Genomic DNA, 23,540 nt, shown 5'->3' with positions numbered 1-23,540 from the left:
GGTACATGGGTGTCTTAATGTTGTGGTGTATCTTGTAGACCAGGTTGAAGTACTTTGACAGGTACATGGGTGTCTTAATGTTGTGGTGTATCTTGTAGACGAGATTGAAGTACTTTGACAGGTACATGGGTGTCTTAACGTTGTGGTGTATCTTGTAGACCAGATTGAAGTACTTTGACAGGTACATGGGTGTCTTAACGTTGTGGTGTATCTTGTAGACCAGGTTGAAGTACTTTGACAGGTACTGTACATGGGTGTCTTAATGTTGTGGTGTATCTTGTAGACCAGACCAATTGAAAGTTCCTGTACTCTGTCCTCTACCCTGAGCCATCCAACCCTAGCAAAATGAGCAGGGGTTAGATGAGTTGTAGATGTGAGGCCAAGGAGCCTTACCAGTTTGTTTTGGGATGTCTGGAGCCTTGTTTTTAAGGCCTTAGTGGTGTTGTGGTACCATGAAGTGCCACAACAAATAGAGTATGTGTCCAAGATTAACTCTCTCAGTGCCAGACCCCGAGTTATCCCGAGTTTTTAATGAATACCCTCCCTGCCAGAACGAAAAATCCCGAGTTTAAAAAAAAAAAATATATATATATATATATATATATATATATATATATATTATTATTATTATTAATATTTTTTATTTATTTTTTGAAAAAAAGTGTTCAGAACCCAAGATATCATTATCTGAAGATTTGCAGCTCCATCCACTCCTTGTTTAACTTACAACTGAAAAAGGCTGTATCTCGCTTCCTAAGCACTTTTCTTTTTACTTTGAAAAAAATTATAATAATCTTGGCACAGTTCGCAATATTTTTTTTATTTCATTGGCACACATGTCAATAATGTATATTTATATTGTAGTCCAGCATTGGCTACCTGTCACTTCTTCAATAGATTTTAAGATTATTGTATTTGTCTATAAATCACTTAATGGCTATAAACCAAAATAGATAAACCTATAGTCACTGAGATCCTAGTAGATCTAAACATAGAGACTAGGGATGTCACAAGGTCTAAACATGGAGACTAGGGATGTCACAACATCTAAACATAGAAACTAGGGATGTCACAAGGTCAAAACATGGAGACTATAGGATGTCACAACATCTAAACTAAACATAGAGACTAGGGATGTCACAAGGTCTAAACATGGAGACTAGGGATGACTTTGATTGATTGATTGAATATTTTATTAGGCAAAAAATGTAAAAAAGCACATTTACATTTAAAAATACTTTGTCTAAGGTTCGTTCATGAAAGTCCTTGCGGTCTTGTTTCCAAAGAGGGCCTTGGTATTCAATTCATAGACATATATAGTGGCACCACAGTTCAAAAAAGAAGAAAAAAAACCTATATGTACAAGAACAGGGGGGGGGGGGGGTGGGGTCGGCTGTCTAACGGGAAAATGGTACTACCTCCTCCAGCGAACTGTATTTTTTGAGGGATGGGGTTAGACTATTCCAATCCTGGGTGGCAGTGCTGTTGAAGGAGAATTTGCCCATGTTTGTTTTATGGGTGGGTGGTACAAAATTGTTGTCAACGCTCCCTCTAGTATTGTGACTGTGGGTGTCGCTAACATTTTGGAGGTATTTACTCAGATATGCGCGAATAGGAGGCATATCGGCCAAATTTGCATTTACAATTTTGAAGACCAGTCCCATTTTTAGTTGTTTAACCCTGTCTTCCACCCTGAGCCAGCCTAGGCTGGCAAAATGGGTGGGAGAAAGGTGGGTCATGGGCCCCAGTCCGAGGAGTAGCCGAATCAGTTTGTTTTGGGAGGTTTGAAGCTTAGTCTTCAGTGACACTGAGGTGTTGGAGTACCAAGAGGTGCAAGCTTAGTCAAAAAGTGGCTGAATCAGGGCCCCTGAGAGGGTCCTGAGGGCCTGAGGGTTAACAAAAGAGGAAACTCTGCCCATAAATGTGGTTCTCTGGTTTACTCTTTTGACACAACATCTAAACATGGAGACTAGGGATGTCGAAAGGTCTAAACATGGAGACTAGGGATGTCACAAGGTCTAAACATAGAGACTAGGGATGTCACAAGGTCTAAACATAGAGACTAGGGATGTCACAAGGCTAAACATCCTCTCATCCACTCAATGCTGAAGAGGCACATTTATTAAAGCCACTTAACTCCTCCTGTCATACAAACCAGATCAGGACCGACTCACCTGATCTCCTCTCATGTCATCAGATAGCCCACTGCTACCGCTTCATCTGATTGGCCCTCCTTTGCCTGTTTCCAGTTCCAATCTGCTGCCGAGCCAGTCGAGCGAAGTCACACATAATTATGCCAATGGAAACAAGCCACAGGCTTTCTTGGGTTTAAAATCCTCTTAGCAGACCTTGTTTTGAACTGGGCTTTCCTGTGCTGTTTTTTTTTTGCAAACCGCCAATCGCCATCCACTCCCATTATATGTGAAAAAACGGAAAAACCCGCCCGATGCGTTGCGTTGGCGGAGCTGATGTGCACGCGCCATAGCTTGAAGACCGACGCATGGGGTTCAACATTGGTGAACTACGACCCGGCAGTGATCGGGACCAACCAATGGGACAGCTGCGTTCACTCCACTGGGCGGGTATTCATGTGTAGTTTTCTTTCAGTGATCCAGCCTCCAAATGCAGAGGAATGCAAGGAAGATAATCCAAAACAAACAGACAGACACATGCACTCTTATTTCAATAAACATCCTTATTTGTATACAAATATGTATACATGAGGTTAACATGGCAGCATATATACTGCATAGTAACATATATAATGTATAGTAACACATATAGAGCAGTGTAAAGCACACTATGTCAGCAGAGCTGCTTCTCCGGTACTTAAGTGTCACTAAAGTGTCGCTACATGTGCTGCTGCTGCCAAGTTGTACAGAGGATTAAATTAAGGATGAGCGATCGCATAGGTCACATGAGGCCGGCAGGAAATACGAGACACAACTGTGTGTGTGAGTGTGAGTGTGTGTGTGTGTGTGTGTGTGTGTGTGTGTGTGTGTGTGTGTGTGTGTGTGTGTGTGTGTGTGTGTGTTTGTGTGTGTGTGTGTGTGTGTGTGTGTGTGTGTGTGTGTGTGTGTGTGTGTGTGTGTGTGTGTGTGTGTGTGTGTGTGTGTGTGTGTGTGTGTGTGTGTGGGGGGGTGGGTGGGTGTGTGTGTGTGGGGGTGGGTGTGTGTGTGTGTGTGTGTGTGTGTGTGTGTGTGTGTGTGTGTGTGTGTGTGTGTGTGTGTGTGTGTGTGTGTGTGTGTGTGTGTGTGTGTGTGTGTGTGTGTGTGTGTGTGTGTGTGTGTGTGAGAGTGAGTGTGTGAGTGTGTGAGACAGAGATATATATATATATATATATAGAGAGAGAGAGAGAGAGAGAGAGAGAGAGCATCAGGTCACGGTAGTGGTGGCAGGTTCAGATTGAGTGTCACTCAGGATGACCTGCTGGGAGCATCTCTGCTGTCACCTGTTTGTCATCATGCATTATATATAGACTGTCTTATAGACTACCTACTGTCTAAAGGTGACTCTCCACCAAGTAGACTACAACAGACTGGTAATCTGTTGGCAAAAGTTGACATTTCGTTCAGCACAAACTGTCGGCCGATGTACCCATTGTTGTGCTAATGCGTTATAGCTGGCAGGCTAGGCTGCCAGTGTTGCCAGGTCAGTGTTGACCAGACCTGGTCGCTTGATTCTCTTACAGAGTCTGGCAACACCGAAGCTAGCTTGGACCAAACCTTAACCCCTCTCTCTCCTCCCTCTTCTCTACCCAAAGACTGATCATGTTTTTTGGTCGATAAGGTCCCGACGGAACGATGATATCCAACGCATTCCAACACAGAGTCGGCACAAAATCGGTGCGGTGGAAAACTGCCTTTACCTACTACCTACTGTCTTACCAGGCTGCCTAATGTCTCCTGAATTATATTATTAATAACTAGAAGGCTAGCGTCCACCTCACATCTAACATGGACACAACAGGGGCCGTGATTGTGACAGTACCTCCCCTCCAAGGGACGGCTCCCAGACGCTCCTCCAAGCCAATCGAGACAGGCCTCAGAGTGACGGGGGTGGGATGCGGAGACCCTCAGGCAGGCAGGGTAGGGTAGACAGGGAAGAAGTGGCCAGCAAGGGCTCTGGCACGGCTCATCGTGGAGCAGAGGGCACATGCTGGTCAGTCAGGGAGTACAGTTAGCCAGGGCTCTGGCACGGAACATCTTCCAGACGCATCGACGAGGAGCAGAGGGCACAAGCTGAACGTCAAGGAAGGAGAGTCAGGAGAGGACATGAGGATGGATCAGTTGCAAGGGCTCTGGCACAGTGGGTCATCTCTCAGATGCTCAACGCGGGCAGAGGCCACATTCAGTTCCACGCAGAGGTACTTCCTGTCCGTGCAGGGGTACTTCCTGTCCGTGCAGAGGCACTTCCTGTCCGTGCAGAGGTACTTCCTGGGGGCCGAACCAAGACGACGTCTTTTGTATTGTGACGAAGGAGCGTCTTTCCTTCGTTTCTTGAGGGATACCGGACTCCTCAACATGAGTGGATGGAAGTCCATGGAACTCTTCAGGGAGGATGCACACGCCAGTTGGCTGCTTTTGGTTTAGAATGCAGAATGAATCAGTTAAAAGAATGGCCGTCTATAGCGTTGCACGGCGCCTTACAGTATATTGGGTTTAGCTGCACCAACGTCACGTGTCATTTGGCGTCAGGGAGCGCACAGTTCCTGAAATGACGAAACGGGTTTAAAATGTTTTGCTTTTCGCAGAAAGAAAGGCAAAGAAGACATTATGGTATTTCTCTAACTCTAGGGGGTCCCCAGCTATAGTTGTTAATATAGCGTCACAATCATTTTAACCACTTTATCCATATTTTATAGTTGATAAGAATAGCAGATCTACAGCCTAAAATATACAAGATGTATACAAATAGCAGATATATAAGTTTGCCAAAAGTAGCAGATCTACAATGCGCCACAACGTGACACGTTGTGAGCTTGTAGATCGGCTGTGTTTGTTGAATGTTCCCGTTGGATTAGGTATGATGGGGTTCAAGTGGTTAAAGGACAAGACCTCTTTGGTAGAGGTTTGGGTTGTGTAGTTAGTTACCTTACCATGATGGAACAACAAAGGTGGACAAACATAATTGCTCCATTCATTAGAAATTGTTAATTCAAAATATGCTCCTCATTGACTTACATTGTACGATCAAACACTGGGTGAAAAGCAATGATTTTGGGAGGGTATCCCTCAGGCATACCCCTGATACTTAAGGGAGTATGTGTGTGTATGCTGCCCTCATTCATTAATGTACCACCTCCCACATACCTCCCACATATTCAGGTGTATGTACCATTTCTGAGACCTTCATTTGCATGTCTGCCAGCAAGGACCTCACACACCCACCCCTCCCACCCCTCTCACCCTTCCACCCCAACCACTTCTGAGCATGTGCAGAAAACTACATTTGATTGGAAGCTGTGGCTTATAACCCCACCCACCCACCCCACATTCTGCATGCTAATTCTTGTATAAACCCCCTAGTTTATACCCCCCCCCCCCCCTCAGTGGGAAGGGTGGTTTAAAGCCCCCCCCCCCCCCCCCAGGGGCTGTGGCTTGTCCCCCCCCCCCCCACCCCCAATGGGAGGGGTGGTTTATAGTTCCCCCCCACTACCTGCACTAATTTATATATATATATATATCCACACACACAAACAATATAGAAAAACACATAGGCAGAACTCATGTAATTATGTTTATTGATCAAGCAAAATAAATGTATACAAAACAATGGAACAGGAGCACACAGATAAGGTAAACTGTTTCAAAGAAAAGTATTTTGTTCCAGGGACCCAGAAGCAAAGATTTGAGTTAAAAATGTTCACTCTAAAAAATATATATTCAAATATTCTGAATCAGAATCAGGTTTATTGTCACATCACAGGTTTAATTAAAAAAAGTGGGTGAAATTTGTGTCTATATACTCACACTAGTACCTGAGATAAGATATGTGCATGAACATAGCAGCAATGTATACTGTGCATGATATACTTATGGACGTTAGTTAAGGTGCTTGGAAAAAAAAGTTAAAAGTCAGTGCGTTATACACAGGATTACGGTGCAAAATGTCAGTGTGTGTCGACCGCATAATCCACATAGACTGACATATAGTCAGCAAGTAGTGACATGAAGAAGAGCAAAGAAAAATAGCGGGAAAAGGAAAACAAAGTCACTTGTAGGCTACTCATGTAATCCACGGTGGCTGGGTCCAAGGAAGAGCTAAATCCAAGTCATGTGTCCCTGGTATAATCCACAGGAAGAAATACAGAAAATAAAGAAATATATTTTGTTCCAGGGACCCCAGAAGCAAAGATTTGAGTTAAAATGTTCTTCCTGCTGGAGGGCTGAAGATCCAAAATGGAAGTCCATCTTTGGAGTTGCTCTGTGTCCTTTTTGGAGATGATCTCCTGAACTTTGGACTGCTGGAGGGCTGAAGATCCAAAATGGCAGTCCTTGAAGCCTTGAAGAAAAACAGAAGAAGAAAAAAAGAATTACAATTAAACCACAAAACCACTGAAACCGGAACACAACAATGTTAATACAATTACCACACTCTACCACACTACTGTGTGTGTGTGTGTGTGTGTGTGTGTGTGTGTGTGTGTGTGTGTGTGTGTGTGTGTGTGTGTGTGTGTGTGTGTGTGTGTGTGTGTGTGTGTGTGTGTGTGTGTGTGTGTGTGTGTGTGTGTGTGTGTGTGTATTGCCTGCTGACTGTCTGCTGAATCTTCTGCTGAAAACCAAGCCATTGTCCTGCAAATTGCAATTTATTCTGGAGATTACCTGTTAAAACTCCGAAAGGTCCTCACACATGTACCGCTGGGTGCCAACAACTGTAAAATAATATAACAGCAATTACAACTCAGAAAACTTCAACTGAAACAGGAGTGCACAAAAAAAAGTTAAATGAAGAGTGTGGGTGTGTAGTACCTTATAAAACTTCCTCGTCAACAGTGGGGAAATCAATGGAATTCTCCCTGCAAATATCATTTTAGGGGTTAGTGGGATGAAGCAATGCTTTGCCATTGTATTCAATATAGCCACAGTAAAGACAAACTACAAAGCAATCCAACTTTAGTTACTAAAATGTATAAAGTCTGTGTATTTTACTATACTGCATTATGCTGACAAATTAAATCATGGCATATGAATTGACTAGCTACTTGACTAGGCCACATGTTTTAAAACAATCTGAACTCATACAGGTAAAGGAACACTAGCCTACAACTGATCAAACAGACTGTAGAGAACTGATCAAAGTAAATACAATAAACAGTATAACCTACTAATGATTTACAATTAGATAAAATAGCAGCTTACCATTTACAAAGCTAGTCCAAAAACACCAACAGGCCAGCAGTACATGGTTGAGAAGAATGAATTCACCCAACCGCCCAAACAGTTCAAATGTTTGAAAACTCTGTTTGGACACATCTGATTGGATAGACACAAATGTTCCCCTCCCCACCATTTGAATGTGCATGTTAAATGTTGGCAGTCAGAGAGAGAGAGAGAGAGAGAGAGAGAGAGAGAGAGAAAGATTGGAAATAAACTATTTACTTAGTTTAGTTAGTTTTAACAAGTTAAACGTTACTATGTAGAGGTACTAATGCTTTGCACTAAACAACAAGCACAAAAAAAGAACTGACATTTTATACTTAAGTAAAAGTATCAATAGTGTAATGTAGAAATGCTCTTACTTGTTACAAGAAAAGTCCATTACATTTTGTTCTTTTGAGCACTACTGGGCCTAGACTAGAAAACAAACTAAATAGTTTATTAACCACATGACTGGTGGTAACCTGTATTTTTGGCAGTGATGGCAGAAGTACTCAGTTATTTTACTTAAATAAAAGTAGCAATACCACAATATAAAAATACAAACAAAATATAAACATAATAAAACAAGTAAAAGGCCTGTGTTCAAAATGTTACTTGAGTAAAAGTTTAAAAAAAGTATTGGCATCAAAATATACTTAAAGTACCAAAAGTGAAAGTATTAAAATGTTTGAAAATGGCAGATCTACAAGCTTGTAGATTGGCTATTTTCAAATAGCCTATGTATAAAATAGGGCTAAAGTGGTTAATATGGTGATAGAGGTGGAGCTCCTATTGTCTGAGAGACCTGAGACAATAGGGCCACTGAACCCATCAACACCTTTCATGCAAATGTTGTGCCTGCATGTAAATCTCTACCCCCCAAAATACACACGAAAACACACATAAAGTAAGCCTTGTTTGTGATATAATTTTAACCATTTAATGACCCTTAAACGTACTTGGTAAAAGTACAAAAGTATTGGTATCAAAATGTGTTCAAGTACTAAAATGTTTGAAAATAGCCGATCTACAAGCTCACAACACGACGCGTTGTGAGCTTGTAGATCGGCTATTTTCAAATAGCCTAGGTATAAAATAAGGCTAAAGTGGTTAATGTATGTTTTATAATGTAATCATTTATATCTGCAAAGTAACTAGTAGCTAAAGTTTTCAAATAATTGTAGTGGAGTAAAAGTACAATATTTGCCCCAAGACTGCACTCTGATCTCTCTGTGTGTGTGTGTGTGTGTGTGTGTGTGTGTGTGTGTGTGTGTGTGTGTGTGTGTGTGTGTGTGTGTGTGTGTGTGTGTGTGTGTGTGTGTGTGTGTGTGTGTGTGTGTGTGTGTGTGTGTGTGTGTGTGTGTGTGTGTGTGTGTGTGTGTGTCATGCTTTATTAGTATGTCCTTTCTGTAAACTAACACTGCTCACCTATGCAAGACCTAAGAACACATTTTTTTTTTTTAAATATTTGTATTAGCTTTTCCTTGAATGTCACAATGCAACTTTGGTTCACTGTTTCTCTCTCTCTCTCTCTCTCTCTCTCTCTCTCTCTCTCTCTCTCTCTCTCTCTCTCTCTCTCTCTCTCTCTCTCTGAGCCCCCCCCCCACTCTGAACCCCACACCTCCCATTGTTTGAACAAACCTCTAATTTACATATGTAAGGAAGATTCCCTAGCAGAGAAAAGAGAGACGCATATCCAGGTATCTTAAAGGCATTTTTAGGTAAACAGTCCTCTCCCGCATTCATTGAAATACTTCCACCAATCATTCATGTTTGGTGGGTGTATGCCTTGCCCACGTATCCAGGTATATCACCTTTTTCACCCAGTGAAAGTCACTCAAAGTCACTCTTTTAGCACATAAACGAACACAAACAAAGCTGATTCAGACAATATAGAACATCACCAAACCCAGTATTATTTTGTTTTGTTTTTTTATATTCTATTTTTATTAAGAAGAAAACCCGGACTGGATCCGTGGATCCGGATCTGGATCGTCATATAGTAAAATCAACAGGAAGTTAATTATTGAAGGTTATAAAAAGAAACAACAACATATTAACACATTTATATATATATATATATTAACACATTTTGCTGGGGACCCCGTGGTATCCCCTCAAAGACCACTGGGAGTCCCTGGTCCCCACTTTGAGAACCAATGGTTTGTGGTGCCCCAGCGACCCTCGAACCCCATGTCCAACAGAAGGAGGCGGTGAGCATGAATTAATACAAGAAGTATCTTTAATAACAGCCAAGCATTTATCAGACAACCTTTTCAACAGCAAGTCCATATACACAAGCAGTGGTGGAAAAAGTACTCCATTTGTTTACTTAAGTAAAAGTATCAATACTGCAATGTAGAAATACTCTGTTTCAAGTAAAATTCCGCAATTCAAAATGTACTTAAAGTACCAAAAGTAGAAAGTACTCATTATGCAGAATGTCCCATTTTAAGTTTTCAAATGTATACAAATCATTTGAAAATAGCAGATCTACAATCTCACAATGCGTCGCATTGCGAGCCATTGCAAGCTTGTAGATCTGCTATTTTCAAATGGCCGAAATGTATATAGGGCTGAAGCGGTTAATGTATGTTTTATAAAAATAATCAAAATCTACAAAGTAACTATAACTAAAGTTCTCAAGTGCTCTGTTCCATTCTGCTCAAACAGAGGAAACACTCTGCTACACCAGTGGGTCTCAACGTGTGGTCCAGGGACCCTCATGGGTCCTTGAGGGGGTTCCAAATGGACCCTTACGGGTGTGTAACTCTGAGAGTGTACACATGGAACCAAATGGACACTCTCAGAGATATGGGGGTCCCCCTCGGGGGTTCCGACCCACAGGTTGAGAACAACTGCTCTATTAAAATGGTAAAGAAAACAGCAGAGCTGTCATACTGTGTCTGATCATCACAATGAATCCATGGTAACATGAAGGAAGAGAGAACCATCAGATTTATCATTGGGCTGACGGAAAATGTTCGTCGACTACCTTTTTTCACCGACAAAAATGAAATGAAAACTAAATAAAAACTAAGCCACGATGACTAAAACTATGACTAAATATATTGACAATTTCGTCAACAAATAAAAACTAGACTAAAATGTCAGGGAGGGATCTAGTGGAGAAGAGATCCAGTAGAACTAAAAGACAAGTACTTTTATGTTTGGTTGCACTCGGGTGTTGCGTGCTGGAAATAGCAGATCTACAAGCTCACAACGCGTCGCGCTGCGTTGTGAGCGAAGTGTAAAATCAGCCATTCAGAGGCACCGCCAAAATACATTTTAATCGACTAAATCAACTGTAGATTTAGTCAACTCTAATCTCATGATATTTAGTCGATTAAAACTAGACAAGAACTAAAACATTTCAGGTGACTAAAATATGACTAAAACTAAATGGAATTGTATTCAAAAGACTAAAACTAAATCAACACTGTTAATGGGATAATTATTATGTATTACCGTCGGGTATACCGGCCGACTGGGGAGCGAACACATAATGTCTGTCTGTCTGTATGAATGAATGAACCATTGTAAAGCGCTTTGAGTAAGTTTGAGTACTTAGAAAAGCGCCATAAAAATGCAATTCATTATTGTCTCCGCCAGGAGACTATGTTTTCACTTTCCGCCCCCCCCCCCTCGGCCAAGCTAACATTGGTCAAGCCTCACGTGACACGTGACAATACGTTGAAAGAGTGTGCTCTGATTGGCTAGTGAGACGCATGACGTATAGCGGCCTATAAATAGATGTGTCACTTTGAAAGAGTCTTAGCCTCTTTCAAAGTGAGGTAAGACAGGAGTAATCACGAAATGGCTGAGAAATGGCGGAGTAACACTTAAGACAGGATTAATCAAGTAACACTTAAGACAGGATTAATCAGGAACAGTACTGGCGGAGACCTGTGCTCCGAGGAGCACATTTTCTAGTTATTATTATTGTCTATCTGTCTGTCTGTCTGTCTGTCTGTCTGTCTGTCTGTCTGATCTGTGTCCCTTGTGTGCCCATATACGGAGATCCCTGATGTTATCAGTATATAGTCAGAGGGGGTGAACCTCTAGCCCGCTAGCCAGAGGGGGTGAACCTCTAGCCCGCTAGCTAGAGGGGTTGAACCTCTGGCCCGCTAGCCAGAGGGGTTGAACCCCCCCCCCCCCCCCATCCCGTTAGCCAGAGGGGTTGAACCCCCCCATCCCGTTAGCCAGAGGCGGTGCTGAAGGGTGGAGGCCTCTTTGGGGGGGCTTCCTCATGTCTTCATAGGTGGAGTTGAACTCCAGGTCTCCTCTGTTCCACTGGAGACACAGACATAGAAACACATTTTGTTCAGAGTGACTTACAGTACATACTTAATGTAAACACATACAGTACATACTTAATGTAAACACATACAGTACATACATACTTAATGTAAACACATACAGTACATACTTAATGTAAACACATACAGAGAATGCAGAGACACGGTTCTCAAACGTTTTCCTGTCCCTCAACATGATATGTATTTGGACCCCCATCTGAAAATGTTTGGTGCCAGGGACCCCCAGAAGAGATGATTTATGTTAACAAAAATAAAAATAAATATTTTTTTTCAAAATTGTTTCAAAAATAGCAGATACACAAGCTCTGGTAGATCTGCTATGCTTTTAATAGCGAACATATACATGGATGAAGTGGTTAAAATGATTGTGATGCTGTATCAACACATCTTGCTGGGGACTTACTGTTGTAGTGTCTCAGTAAACTAAGATACCAGGTAAACCTAGCCTGATTATCAGCCTGAAGCTGCATGGAGCTTCAGGCTGACATAGACCAATTATTTGTTTACTAACATTGAGCCTGAACGCACAGGTGATTGTTTCACGCAATCAATTCCCAACCTGTTTCGGGGTGCACTGGTTTCAGCACACCCCAACCCCCTCTTGTGTGTGTTGGCTAGTGAGACGCGTCCTAACGAGACCTGATATAATGGGTTTCGTTGCGCGCATACTGGCTGCACGCAGCCAGTATGACGTCGTCTGTTAAGGGGTCTATTGGCTCCAGTGTAGGCCATTAAAAGGGGGAGGGGATTAGAATGTCCCTAAACCAATTAGAATTGGTACCAGCAGGTAAACAATGAATCTATAGCATCTGTCTAAATGACATGCTATCTTCATCACATTTTTAATAAATTCACTGTCATTGACGGACATCTCCGTCATTTAAAAAAAGAAAACAAAAAAATAACGTCCAGAACCCAAGATAACGTGATCCGAAGATTTACTGCTCCATTCACTTCCTGATTAACAGTTTACTTTAAAATCCTACATCTCGGCTCCTGTGTTTTACTATGTGTTTTTGGCGAAACATGCTATTTTCAACTGGGTATAACAAGAGAACGGAAGGTCACAATGACATTTTTTTTTCACGGAAGCACAGTGATTTCCTCCGTGATTAGCAAGGGGATCGATCATACTGGAGATAAATATTCTGTGGTTCTTGAAAAAATAGTCAGAATGCTTAAAAATGCTGGCAGAAGCTACCTGCCAGCATTAGAAAGCCCCTGGCAGTGAATGTGTTAACATTGTGGTCAAAAGCCTAAGTAACAATAACATGAGAACAATAAAATAACATAACAACATAACAATAACATGAGAACAAATGACCAAGGACTGTCTCTACATGGTCTTTATATCCAATGATCTACAGGGTCTTTATATCTAATTATCTACATGGTCTTTATATCTAACCAAAGACTGTCTCTAGATGTCATTTTTAAAGAGAATATTTGTAACTCAAATATTTGCCGGCCCAAATCCATGTACTTTTGGGGGTCCTTGACATGTAAAAGTTTGATAACCACTGATATAGAAACAGTTTTTCAGAAAACTGTTTTATAGAATGGGAACCTCAGGCCTTAATGGGTTAATAATAATAAACAATATGCAGAGTGACATTTCTGTTGTTTTGTGATATAATAATAATCATACTCATAATAATAATCCTAATCATACTCATAATAATAATAATAATAATAACTAGAAAATGTGCTCCTCGGAGCACAAGTCTCCGCCAGCAGACCTGTGCTATTTTAACCAAAGGAAATCACTTACCCTATCTTTAACCATAGTTTTCTAGAAATGTTCTGATTCTTAGATTAGAACATCTAAGGATTAGAACATGTTAGCTTGGCTAACATGTTCAATCAGACAAGCTAACATGTCCAATGTTAGCTTGGCTGATGGCACTGATGTCACTTCAATAACATGTAAAGTTTACATGTTATAAAGTTTACAAAAAAATCTTAATATGACACACAGCTGCATGTAAAGTTTACACTTCAAAACATTGTTTACATTGTAAACAATGTTTTGAAGTGACATACCTATTTATAGGTCCCTATTTCGTCATGCGTCTCGCTAGCCAATCAAAGCACACCCTTTCAACATATTGTCACGTGTCACGTGAAGCTTGACCAATGTTAGCTTGGTGGACACACGGAAGGACGAGAACGAAAACATAGTCTCCTGGCGGAGACAATAACTAGATGTCAGGGCCCCTCACATCTAGGCCCGATCCGAGATTGGTCCAGACAGCACTGGCCTAGCCATTTAGTGATTATTCCTGTCTTACCTCGACACATGTATTTATAGCCTGTTATATGTCACTAGCCAATCAGATCACACTATTTCACCGTATTGTCAAGTGTCACGTGAGGCTCGACCAATGTTTGCTTGGCTGACGGAAAGTGAAAACAAACTCTCCTGGCGGAGACAATAATAATAATAACTAGAAAAAGTGCTCCTCGGAGCACAACTCTCCGCTGTTGGGAATGTTGGGAATGTTCTATCTGTATAAGTGTCCTATCCGTCCTGTCTGTATAAGTGTCCTATCCCTCCTGTCTGTATAAGTGTCCTATCCGTCCTGTCTATGTAAGTGTCCTATCCGTCCTGTCTGTGTAAGTGTCCTATCCGTCCTGTCTGTGTAAGTGTCCTATCCAATTGTTACAGTATCCGCCATTTCTCAACCATTTCGTGATTGTTCCTGTCTTACCTCACTCTTACCAGACTTGTGTTGGGAATGTTGGGAATGTTCTAATTCTTATGTTCTAACTGTCCTATCCATCCTGTCTGTATAAGTGTCCGATCCGTCCTGTCTGTATAAGTGTCCTATCCGTCTGTATAAGTGTCCTATCCGTCTTGTCTGTATAAGTGTCCTATCCGTCCTGTCTATGTAAGTGTCCTATCCCTCCTGTCTGTGTAAGTGTCCTATCCCTCCTGTCTGTATAAGTGTCCTATCCGTCCTGTCTGTATACTGTAAGTGTCCTATCCGTCCTGTCTGTATACTGTAAGTGTCCTATCCGTCCTGTCTGTGTAAGTGTCATATCCCTCCTGTCTATGTAAGTGTCCTATCCGTCCTGTCTGTGTAAGTGTTCTATCCGTCCTGTCTGTATAAGTGTCCTATCCGTCCTGTCTGTATAAGTGTCCTATCCGTCCTGTCTGTATAAGTGTCCTATCCGTCCTGTCTGTGTACTGTAAGTGTCCTATCCGTCTGTGTAAGTGTCATATCCCTCCTGTCTATATAAGTGTCCTATCTGTCCTATCTGCCAATTATGTATCAGCCATGCAGCCATTTCGTGATGGTTCCTGTCTTACCTCACTTTGACAGTGGCAACGCCACTGTCAAAGTGATGCCATGTATTTATACAGTATTTCACCGTATTGTCACGTGTCACGTGAGGCTTGACCAATCGGTGTGTCATATTTAGAAAGTGAAAACAATACTCTCCTGCGGAGAGTAATAATAATAATAACTAGAAAAAGTGCTCCTCGGAGCACAACTCTCCGCCAGAAGACTTGTGTTGGTTCGAAGGTCGCGAAGGTCTGTATAAGTGTCCTATCCGTCCTGTCTATGTAAGTGTCCTATCCGTCCTGTCTGTGTAAGTGTCCTATCCGTCCTGTCTGTGTAAGTGTCCGATCCGTCCTGTCTGTATAAGTGTCCTATCCGTCCTGTCTGTATAAGTGTCCTATCCGTCCTGTCTGTACACTGTCCGTCCTGTCTGTGTAAGTGTCATATCCCTCTTGTCTATATAAATGTCCTATCTGTCCTATCTGCCAATTATGTATCAGCCATGCAGCCATTTCATGGTTCCCGTCTTACCTCATTTTGACAGTGGCGGAGACACTGTCAAAATGATGCCATGTATATATAGGCATCATGTCGTCACTAGCCAATCAGATCACAGTATTTCACGTGTCACGTGAGGCTTGACCAATCGGTGTGTCATGTTTAGAAAGTGAAAACGCAGTGATAACAATACTCTCCTGGCGGAGAGTAATAATGTCTCACCATGGGCCGGGTGTGGTTGGGCTGAGGATGAGAGAAACACAAATCATTCTTACATTCACAATATGGAGCTATTTAACATTCTGTACCTTTAAGTGTGTGTGGGGTTTATAAATTGTGTAAAGTACACATACAGTACAGTATAAAGTACACATACAGTACAGTATAAAGTACACATACTGTACTGTATGTTCAGACACATGTGGGTTCAGTTCAGTACCTGCATCGTCAGCCTATCATAGAGCTCCTCACCGCGTGTGACCTGAAAACACACACACACACACACGCGCGCGCACGCGCGCACGCACGCACGCACGCACGCACGCACGCACGCACGCACGCACACACACACACACACACACACACACACACACACACACACACACACACACACACACACACACACAATAAACTTTATATTCACCTTCTCTGTTTAATACACTTTATGGGCAGAAAATAAAATAGGTCCGCCGGTCGGTCGGTCGGTCGGTCGTCAGACAGACAGACAGACAGACAGACAGACAGACAGACAGACAGACAGACAGAGAGCTGTCTCACCCTCAGTCTAATGTACATGAAGGTCATGGAACAGCTGTAGAGTGACATCACAGCCAGCAGGCCAATCAGAATCCACCTCAGCAGAGGAAGAGGAGGAGGGACGGAGGAGGAAGAAGAGGAAGAGGAAGAGGAAGGAACAGGAAGAGGAAGTGGAGAGGAGCTCTCAAGAACCGACACTTCCTTTAATGTGGATCCTAAAAAAAAGAAAAACATGAAATAGTTAAAAAGCAAGGGTCTGCAATAGGGGGTCAGGGACCCTTATAGGGCAGTGCGTCTCAAACTCTTCAGGCCCCCCAAAATAATCTTATTGGCACTGGGGACCCCCCAAATAAACATTTTTTAACTGGAGACCCCCAAAATAATTATTTTTGAACTGGGGACCCCCCAAATAATTATTTTTTAAACAATCATTTTTGCACTGGGGACCCCCAAATAATATTTTTTTTAAACTGGGGACCCCCCAAAATAATCATATTTGAACTGGGGACCCCTCCACCCTGACAAGCTCTTGGAATTGTAGGAGTTGAGGCATTAGATTTAGTTTGCCTCGGTTCCACAGAAAAATATTGTGAAAATAGCAGATCTACAAGCTCACAACACCTCACTTGGCTCTTTCTCAGGTCATATTTGAAATTTGAATCAGTGTTTATGTGATGTAAGTGAGTATAGAGTGACATCTAGTGGTGAAAAGTTCAACAAGCACCCAGAGGTGCCTCTTCTATGATATTACCAGTAAACATAGATCTATATTACCAGTAAACATAGATCTATATTACCAGTAAACATAGATCTATAGCACCAGTAAACATAGATCTATAGCACCAGTAAACATAGAAGCCTCTAGCGGCTCCAATCGGGATAGTGTATCTTCATAAATTAGAGCCTATTGAATGACTGACTACAGGAAGTGATGCCCATATAAGCCGCTTATAGAAACGTGTGGAGACTGACCTGGAATCAGTGCTGTAGGCGTTCCCTTCTCGGTCTTGTGTAGGACTGGCTGTTCTTGGCGTGCGGTGACCTCACACTCGTACCTGGTATTAGGGGCAGTGGTGGAAAAAGTAGCTTACTTAATGTTTCAATACTGCAGAAATACTCTGTTACCAGTAAAAGTATTGGCATAGAAATATACTTAAAGTACCAAAAGTGAAAGTACTCATTGTGCAGCAGCAGAATGTCCCGTTTAACAAGGTATCATATGTATAAAATGTATTAAAATATTTTGAAAATAGCAGATCTACAAGCTCACAAAAAGTATAATATTTGCCTCTGAGATGAAGCGGAGTAGAAGTTAAAGAAAAAGAAGGAAATATTCCAGTAATATTCCAGTAAAAGCACCTCAACATTGTAACTAAGTACAGTGCTTGTATAGTTACTTTAAGCCATACCTGGTCTCCTGCAGGTCCTTGTCATCCAGGTGTAGCAGAACGAACACGAAGCTGGTGTTGTTCTCCTCGTACCACTGACAGTCCTTATTGTCAGCTCTGTCCTTCTGACACACCATCACTGCTGCTCCCTGTCTGACACACACACACACACACACACACACACACACACACACACACACACACACACACACACACACACACACACACACACACACACACACACACACACACACACACACACACACACACACACACACACACACATCAAGCCGACACATAAAATTGTACATCAATTGTCTTCAACGTGCATCACAAGTAGGCACACCAGTGGACACAAACAATTGACTGGCACTATGCCATCTGGGTATGTGGAGTAACAACCTCATACCATCATTATAAGCCACTCTGAGCCTCTGTAAACTCCTCACCCTGTACGAGTACTAGAGATGAGCCGTATACAGAGGTGTGACATAGGCTCTGAACAGACTAGTGAACACTTAACATCAACAGAACACATAGAACATTTCCGTAGCAGCATATTGGCCTGTCCATAGATTTTTCTACATTGTCTATCTCTGTCGTCCATCCAATCATCAGTGAGGACATGACCAAGGTATTTAATTTCCTTACGTACTAAAAGAGGACTCTCACACAATTGAAACGCAGGGAAGGATTATTTCCTGTCCTCTCTGCTTCTCACGATCATGATGTTACTTTTTTTTAGCATTATATTTGATGTCAAAGTCTGATGTCAGATCCTCAACAATTGTTGAAGCCCAGCACTGTATGGACTACATAAAACCAAATCATCGGCATACATGAGATGATTGACAACAGTGTCACCCACAAGACAGCCAGTGTTGCACCCATTTAACTGTATTGACAGGTCATCCATATAAACGTTAAACAATATGGGGGATTTAAATCCCACTTTGGCGTACTCCATTACTGACATGAAATGGTTCAGAAATGCAATTGCCCCGTTTTACCTGAAACTTCTGATGGGCATACCAAAAGACTAGTATTCTTACTAAATATTTTGGAACACCTCTATCAATCAATTTCACAAATAACTTTGCATGGTTAACTCTATCAAAAGCTCTAGAGGCATCAATAAAGCATAAAAATACAGTAGAATTCTGGTTTCTGTATTTGTCAACTATCTCCTTTAAGGCATATATACATACATCAGTGATATGTTTTCTTTTGAACCCAAACTGATTATCAGTAGTGAGAACAAACATCTCCAGCCTAATTAGGAGGATTATTTCCAATATTTTAGACAAGACACTGGCAAGGGCAATAGGTCTATAATTGTCCATGCTATTTAGCTTCCCAGCCTTGTCTTTCAGGACAGGCACCAACAGAACAGACATAATGGATTCAGGAAGAACACCATGAACCATGAGGCCTGTGAAACACCTAGCAATCAGAGGACAGAGCCTAAAGCTGGCATACTTTAGGTGTTCTGCAGTAATACAGTCCAGTCCACAAGCCTTGTTATTGTCAAGGAACTTGATGGCATCAGAAACCTCAGCTGATTTGACTACCATGTTTGCGGATAGGTCAACAGTGTGGAGAAGAGATCCAGTAGAACCGCTGGCAAGGGCAGCTATAGACAATGTTTTAACTACTGGTAGTCAATGAGTTAATAAGAATGAAATTCGCTATGTCTCTGAAACAGTGTTCAAAGAAGTTGCATATGTTATTTAAAACGGCAGTTTTTATTACAAGCCTAGTAAGGGTTTAGCTTGCCATAAGCTGGTATAAAATTACTAGCTAGGGGTCTCAGACCCCCCTGTTGAAGACCCCTGTCTTAGGATAATCAGTGAGGGTGTTGCAAGTGGAACCCCAAATAAATGTCTTGACTCTGTGTGTTTCCAACACTGTCTCACCCCCAAAAGGCATAAAGTGACTTATTGACCAAACGTCTATGTGACTTGAAGAGAGGGCAAAAAAGTCACAAATATGCCTTTTCGGGACTTTCGCACCCCAGGAATGCAGAGATCCAGTTCCCAACGTTTTTGACAATCCAACAAAAAATCAGTTAAAACGAAGAGAGGCACCGCCGAGCAAGCTCAGGCGAGCGAGCAGCCGTGCCGAACGTTGTGAAGTCCGCTTTGAGCTGACTCAGTGGCGTCCAAGTTATGGCCCAATAGGGACAGAATCATAAATTATATATTCTCCAAAAGTCATATTGTGACTCACCCCCCACCCACCCTTCAAGTCACATGTTAACGTTTGGTCAAATTTGTCCCAAAAAGTCACAATATGCCTTTTGGGGGTGAGACAGCGATCGGTTTCATAAATTACATGATTCCGATAACGGATCTTCTCTGAAAAAGAATAAAAACTTACTCCGGTAGGCGGTTGAGACGGACGTCATCCACCTGCTGATTCGCTGACATCGCTGTGACCTCACAGCGAATGGAGGCGGAGCCATATACACTCACCGACACTTGGGGCGGCTGTCTCACCTCAAAGCCTGAAAACGCACACACACACACACACACACACACACACACACACACACACACACACACACACACACACACACACACACACACACACACACACACACAGACAAACACGTGCATGTGCTCACACGCACGCACGCGCACACACACACACACACACACACACACACACACACACACACACACACACACACACACACACACACACACACACACACACACACACACACACACACACACACACACACACACACACACACACACACACACACACACACACACACACACACACAAATACACCAGAGTCAAAGTCTGTAAAACACATGAATGCATGAGAGCAGATGGTCCGCAGACAGAGAAACAGACAGAGAGCATCATTTTGTACTTTGGGGTATTCAAAAATAGCGGATCTACAAGCTCATAGCGTGGCACTCGGTGCAGAGAAAGCGATTTTTTTTTTAAACTCAAATGTTTGCTTCTGGGAGGGTCCCTGGAACAGCAACAAATTTTGAGATGGGGGTCCGTGGCCAATTACATATCATTTTGAGAACTGATATTATTATAGCAACATACGTGTTTAAAAGGATGTTAGGATTTAGAAGACATTTGTAGAATCTCCCAGAAGCAAACATTTGAGATTTGCACAAATTTTCATGATTGTTCTTTTTTTTTGCAGATCTACAAGCTCAGAGCGCGACACTGAGTGTCACGCTGTGAGCTTGTAGATCTGATATTTTTGAATAGCCAAAGAAATCAAAAAACGGATCTTTAAAGCACCGCTTCCAAAACCTTTTAGCTCATCATGACCCAAAAGAGAAATTACACATCTGCCCGGGCCCCAAACTAGTGACAATAGCAGATCTACAAGCGTGTAGATGGGCTATTTTCACTACTTCTTAAAGATTTGTTTTCTAATTTATGTAATTCATTTCTTATTTATTCATGATATTCTTTTGCATTTGTCTTTAATTCATAAAAAATGTTGCATTGTTTTGGCTTTTTTTCTCTATGTTTTGAAATACAGTGCATTAAACCAGTGGTTCTCAACCTTTGCAGGCCGTGACCTTCCAAAATAATCATAATTGAACTGGGGACCCCCCCCACCCTGACAATTTCTTGGAATTGTAAGAGTTGAGGCATTACATTTAGTTTGACTCGGTTCCACAGATATATATTGTGAAAATAGCAGATCTACAAGCTCACAGCGCCTTGCAATGCGAGGCGCTGTGAGCTTGTAGATCAGCTATTTTCACACTTTTTGCCTCTTTCTTACAGTATGTTATCTGACCATTTTTATAGTATAGTTTGTGGATAACTGTTGATGCAGTAATGGTCTTTTTTTTTCCTTTTCTTTCAGGTATTAAAGGGTTAGTTCAGATTTTTTGAGTATTTTCTGTAGGAAATACTTACCATTAATGTAGTGGTTGCAAAGGTATTAATTGATTGCCCGAGTCCCGTGGTCAGAGTTATGGTCCGTTTCTGATAAATATGAATGTAGTTCCGGTAGATTAGTAGATTTGGTGGGGGCCGCTCATTAAAAATAAATACATTTAAAAAACTAGCGTCATTTGTATTGTTGACCTATTTCTACCATATAGAGCAGGTTTCGTTCAATTTCGACGCCTGTGTCACATGGTACTATTTCTTGTGTCATATATTTTGTGCGTGAGTAGGCTCTATATGGTAGAAATGGGTCAACAATACAAATGACGTTATTTTTTTTTATGTATTTATTTTTAATGAGCGGCCCCCACCAAATCTACCGGAACTACTTCATATTTATCAGAAACGGACCATAACTCTGACCACGGGACTCGGGCAATCAATTAATACCTTTGCAACCACTACATTAATGGTAAGTATTTCCTACAGAAAATACTCAAAAAATCTGAACTAACCCTTTAAGGTCTTAAAAGTCATTACATTGTCACTTTACTGTCATCTTTACTGCCCCCCCCCCCCCCCCCCATCCCCCCCTCGACCTCCCGAGGGTTCCCAACCCACAGGTTGAGAACCACAGCATGTCAGGATGTGAATCATATGCTTTCAGAAAGTCCCGTCTTACCGTCACCGCAGCGGAGCAGCACCATGACACACATTAATGAGCTGACGATGGTTTCCATAGCAACGCCTCTCTGCTGTCACCAGGGCTGGAAGATCAGAATAAGTAGAACATATAAAATAAAAGGTACAGTGCAGAATGGAAAAGAAAAAAGACAAATACAAGAAGTGAATGAAAGGCAGCAGCAAGCAGAAAGGTCTTTAGTTGTGTGTGTGTATATATATATATATATATATATATATATATATATATATATATATATATATGTGTAAAGAGTTACAGTAGTCTAGTCTACTGTAGATGAATGTATATATGTAAAGAGTTACAGTAGTCTAGTCTACTGTAGATTAATGTATATATGTAAAGAGCTACAGTAGTCTAGATGAATGTATGGACAGGTTTTTCTAGATCCTGCTGAGACATGAGTTTTTTTAACCCCTGCCATAATGTTGAGGTGATAGTAGGCTGACTTAGTGATTGCGTGGCGGTTTAAATTTCCATGACTACTACTACTACTACTACGTTTCCATGACTACTACTACTACTACTACTACTACTACTATGTTTCCATGACTACTACTACAACATTTTTAGAGGTTTTTAACATCACCGATAGGAGTTGGGCGTTGACTTTTATTCTGTGTTTCCTATTCTGGGGAGGAGAGTGTAGAGTGAGAACAGAAAAGGCACTAGTGTAGCGCCCTGAGGGACTGCATTCAGAGGCTGTTTGAAGGGGAACAATATTCAAAGCAATGTATCTGCAAAAGCGATAAGAAATATTGAATAGCTGTGATATTAAAAAATGTGTAGCTCAATATTTTTTATTTAAGAAAATGTATAAAAATGTAATTAAATATGAAACGTTATTACAGAATGTATATGTATATGTCATATTTACAAATATTATAGAAATAGCGTCTTTTGTTTTGAATATTCTGCAGTCGTTTTTCTGTTTTATATTTAAATATATGAAGACATTAAAGCTATACAATTATTAATGTCAGTAATTTATTTGTAATGTTTAATTAAGTTATATGTCAGATCTGGACCTCTTGATTGCGGAGCCTAAAAGCCAAACATTCATAAAAGTATGCGTTCCCAATGTTCAGCGCCAAGAAAAACTACATTAAATCCTTAAAAACAATTTATTTGGTTTGACAATTAATCGTCAACTTGAATTTTGTAATCGGGACACAAACAGCCCTAGTAAATACTTGAGTAAAAACAGGTATTTACTTACTTTTCCCAAGGCTGGCTGTCAGTATCAGTGTCACTGTGGATGTCTGTCTGTCTGTCTGTCTGTCAGTCAGTCTGTCAGTCAGTCAAACCTCTGACTCAACAGGAATTGAAGAAGAAAATGTTTGACTCCAC

The 23,540-nt window shown here is 41.5% G+C and overlaps 1 protein-coding gene and 1 long non-coding RNA gene across 2 annotated transcripts; both read right to left on the bottom strand.

Moving 5' to 3' along the window:
• Positions 1 to 5,788: 5,788 nt before the first annotated feature.
• LOC311065279 lies at positions 5,789 to 7,449 on the bottom strand. The gene is made up of 4 exons (XR_014602812.1): positions 7,362 to 7,449; positions 6,972 to 7,018; positions 6,825 to 6,874; positions 5,789 to 6,504 (listed from the first exon to the last, which is right to left on the bottom strand). It is a non-coding gene; the product is annotated as an uncharacterized lncRNA (long non-coding RNA).
• A 1,909-nt stretch (positions 7,450 to 9,358) lies between these two features.
• LOC311064939 (uncharacterized protein) lies at positions 9,359 to 23,494 on the bottom strand. The gene is made up of 10 exons (XM_084085021.1): positions 23,410 to 23,494; positions 22,173 to 22,257; positions 19,989 to 20,115; positions 17,631 to 17,762; positions 17,194 to 17,276; positions 16,243 to 16,436; positions 15,905 to 15,946; positions 15,688 to 15,708; positions 11,554 to 11,654; positions 9,359 to 11,513 (listed from the first exon to the last, which is right to left on the bottom strand). Exons 2-10 carry the CDS (start codon positions 22,228 to 22,230, stop codon positions 11,489 to 11,491), a joined length of 783 nt encoding a protein of 260 aa, XP_083941147.1. The 5' UTR covers positions 22,231 to 22,257; positions 23,410 to 23,494; the 3' UTR covers positions 9,359 to 11,488.
• Positions 23,495 to 23,540: the final 46 nt, after the last annotated feature.

This window comes from Gymnoscopelus microlampas (genome assembly GCF_963454915.1).
Source record: "Gymnoscopelus microlampas genome assembly, chromosome: 17".
Lineage (NCBI taxonomy): Eukaryota > Metazoa > Chordata > Actinopteri > Myctophiformes > Myctophidae > Gymnoscopelus > Gymnoscopelus microlampas.
The sequence above is the reverse complement of the archived record's forward strand: the minus strand, read 5'-3'. Positions and strand labels throughout refer to the sequence as shown.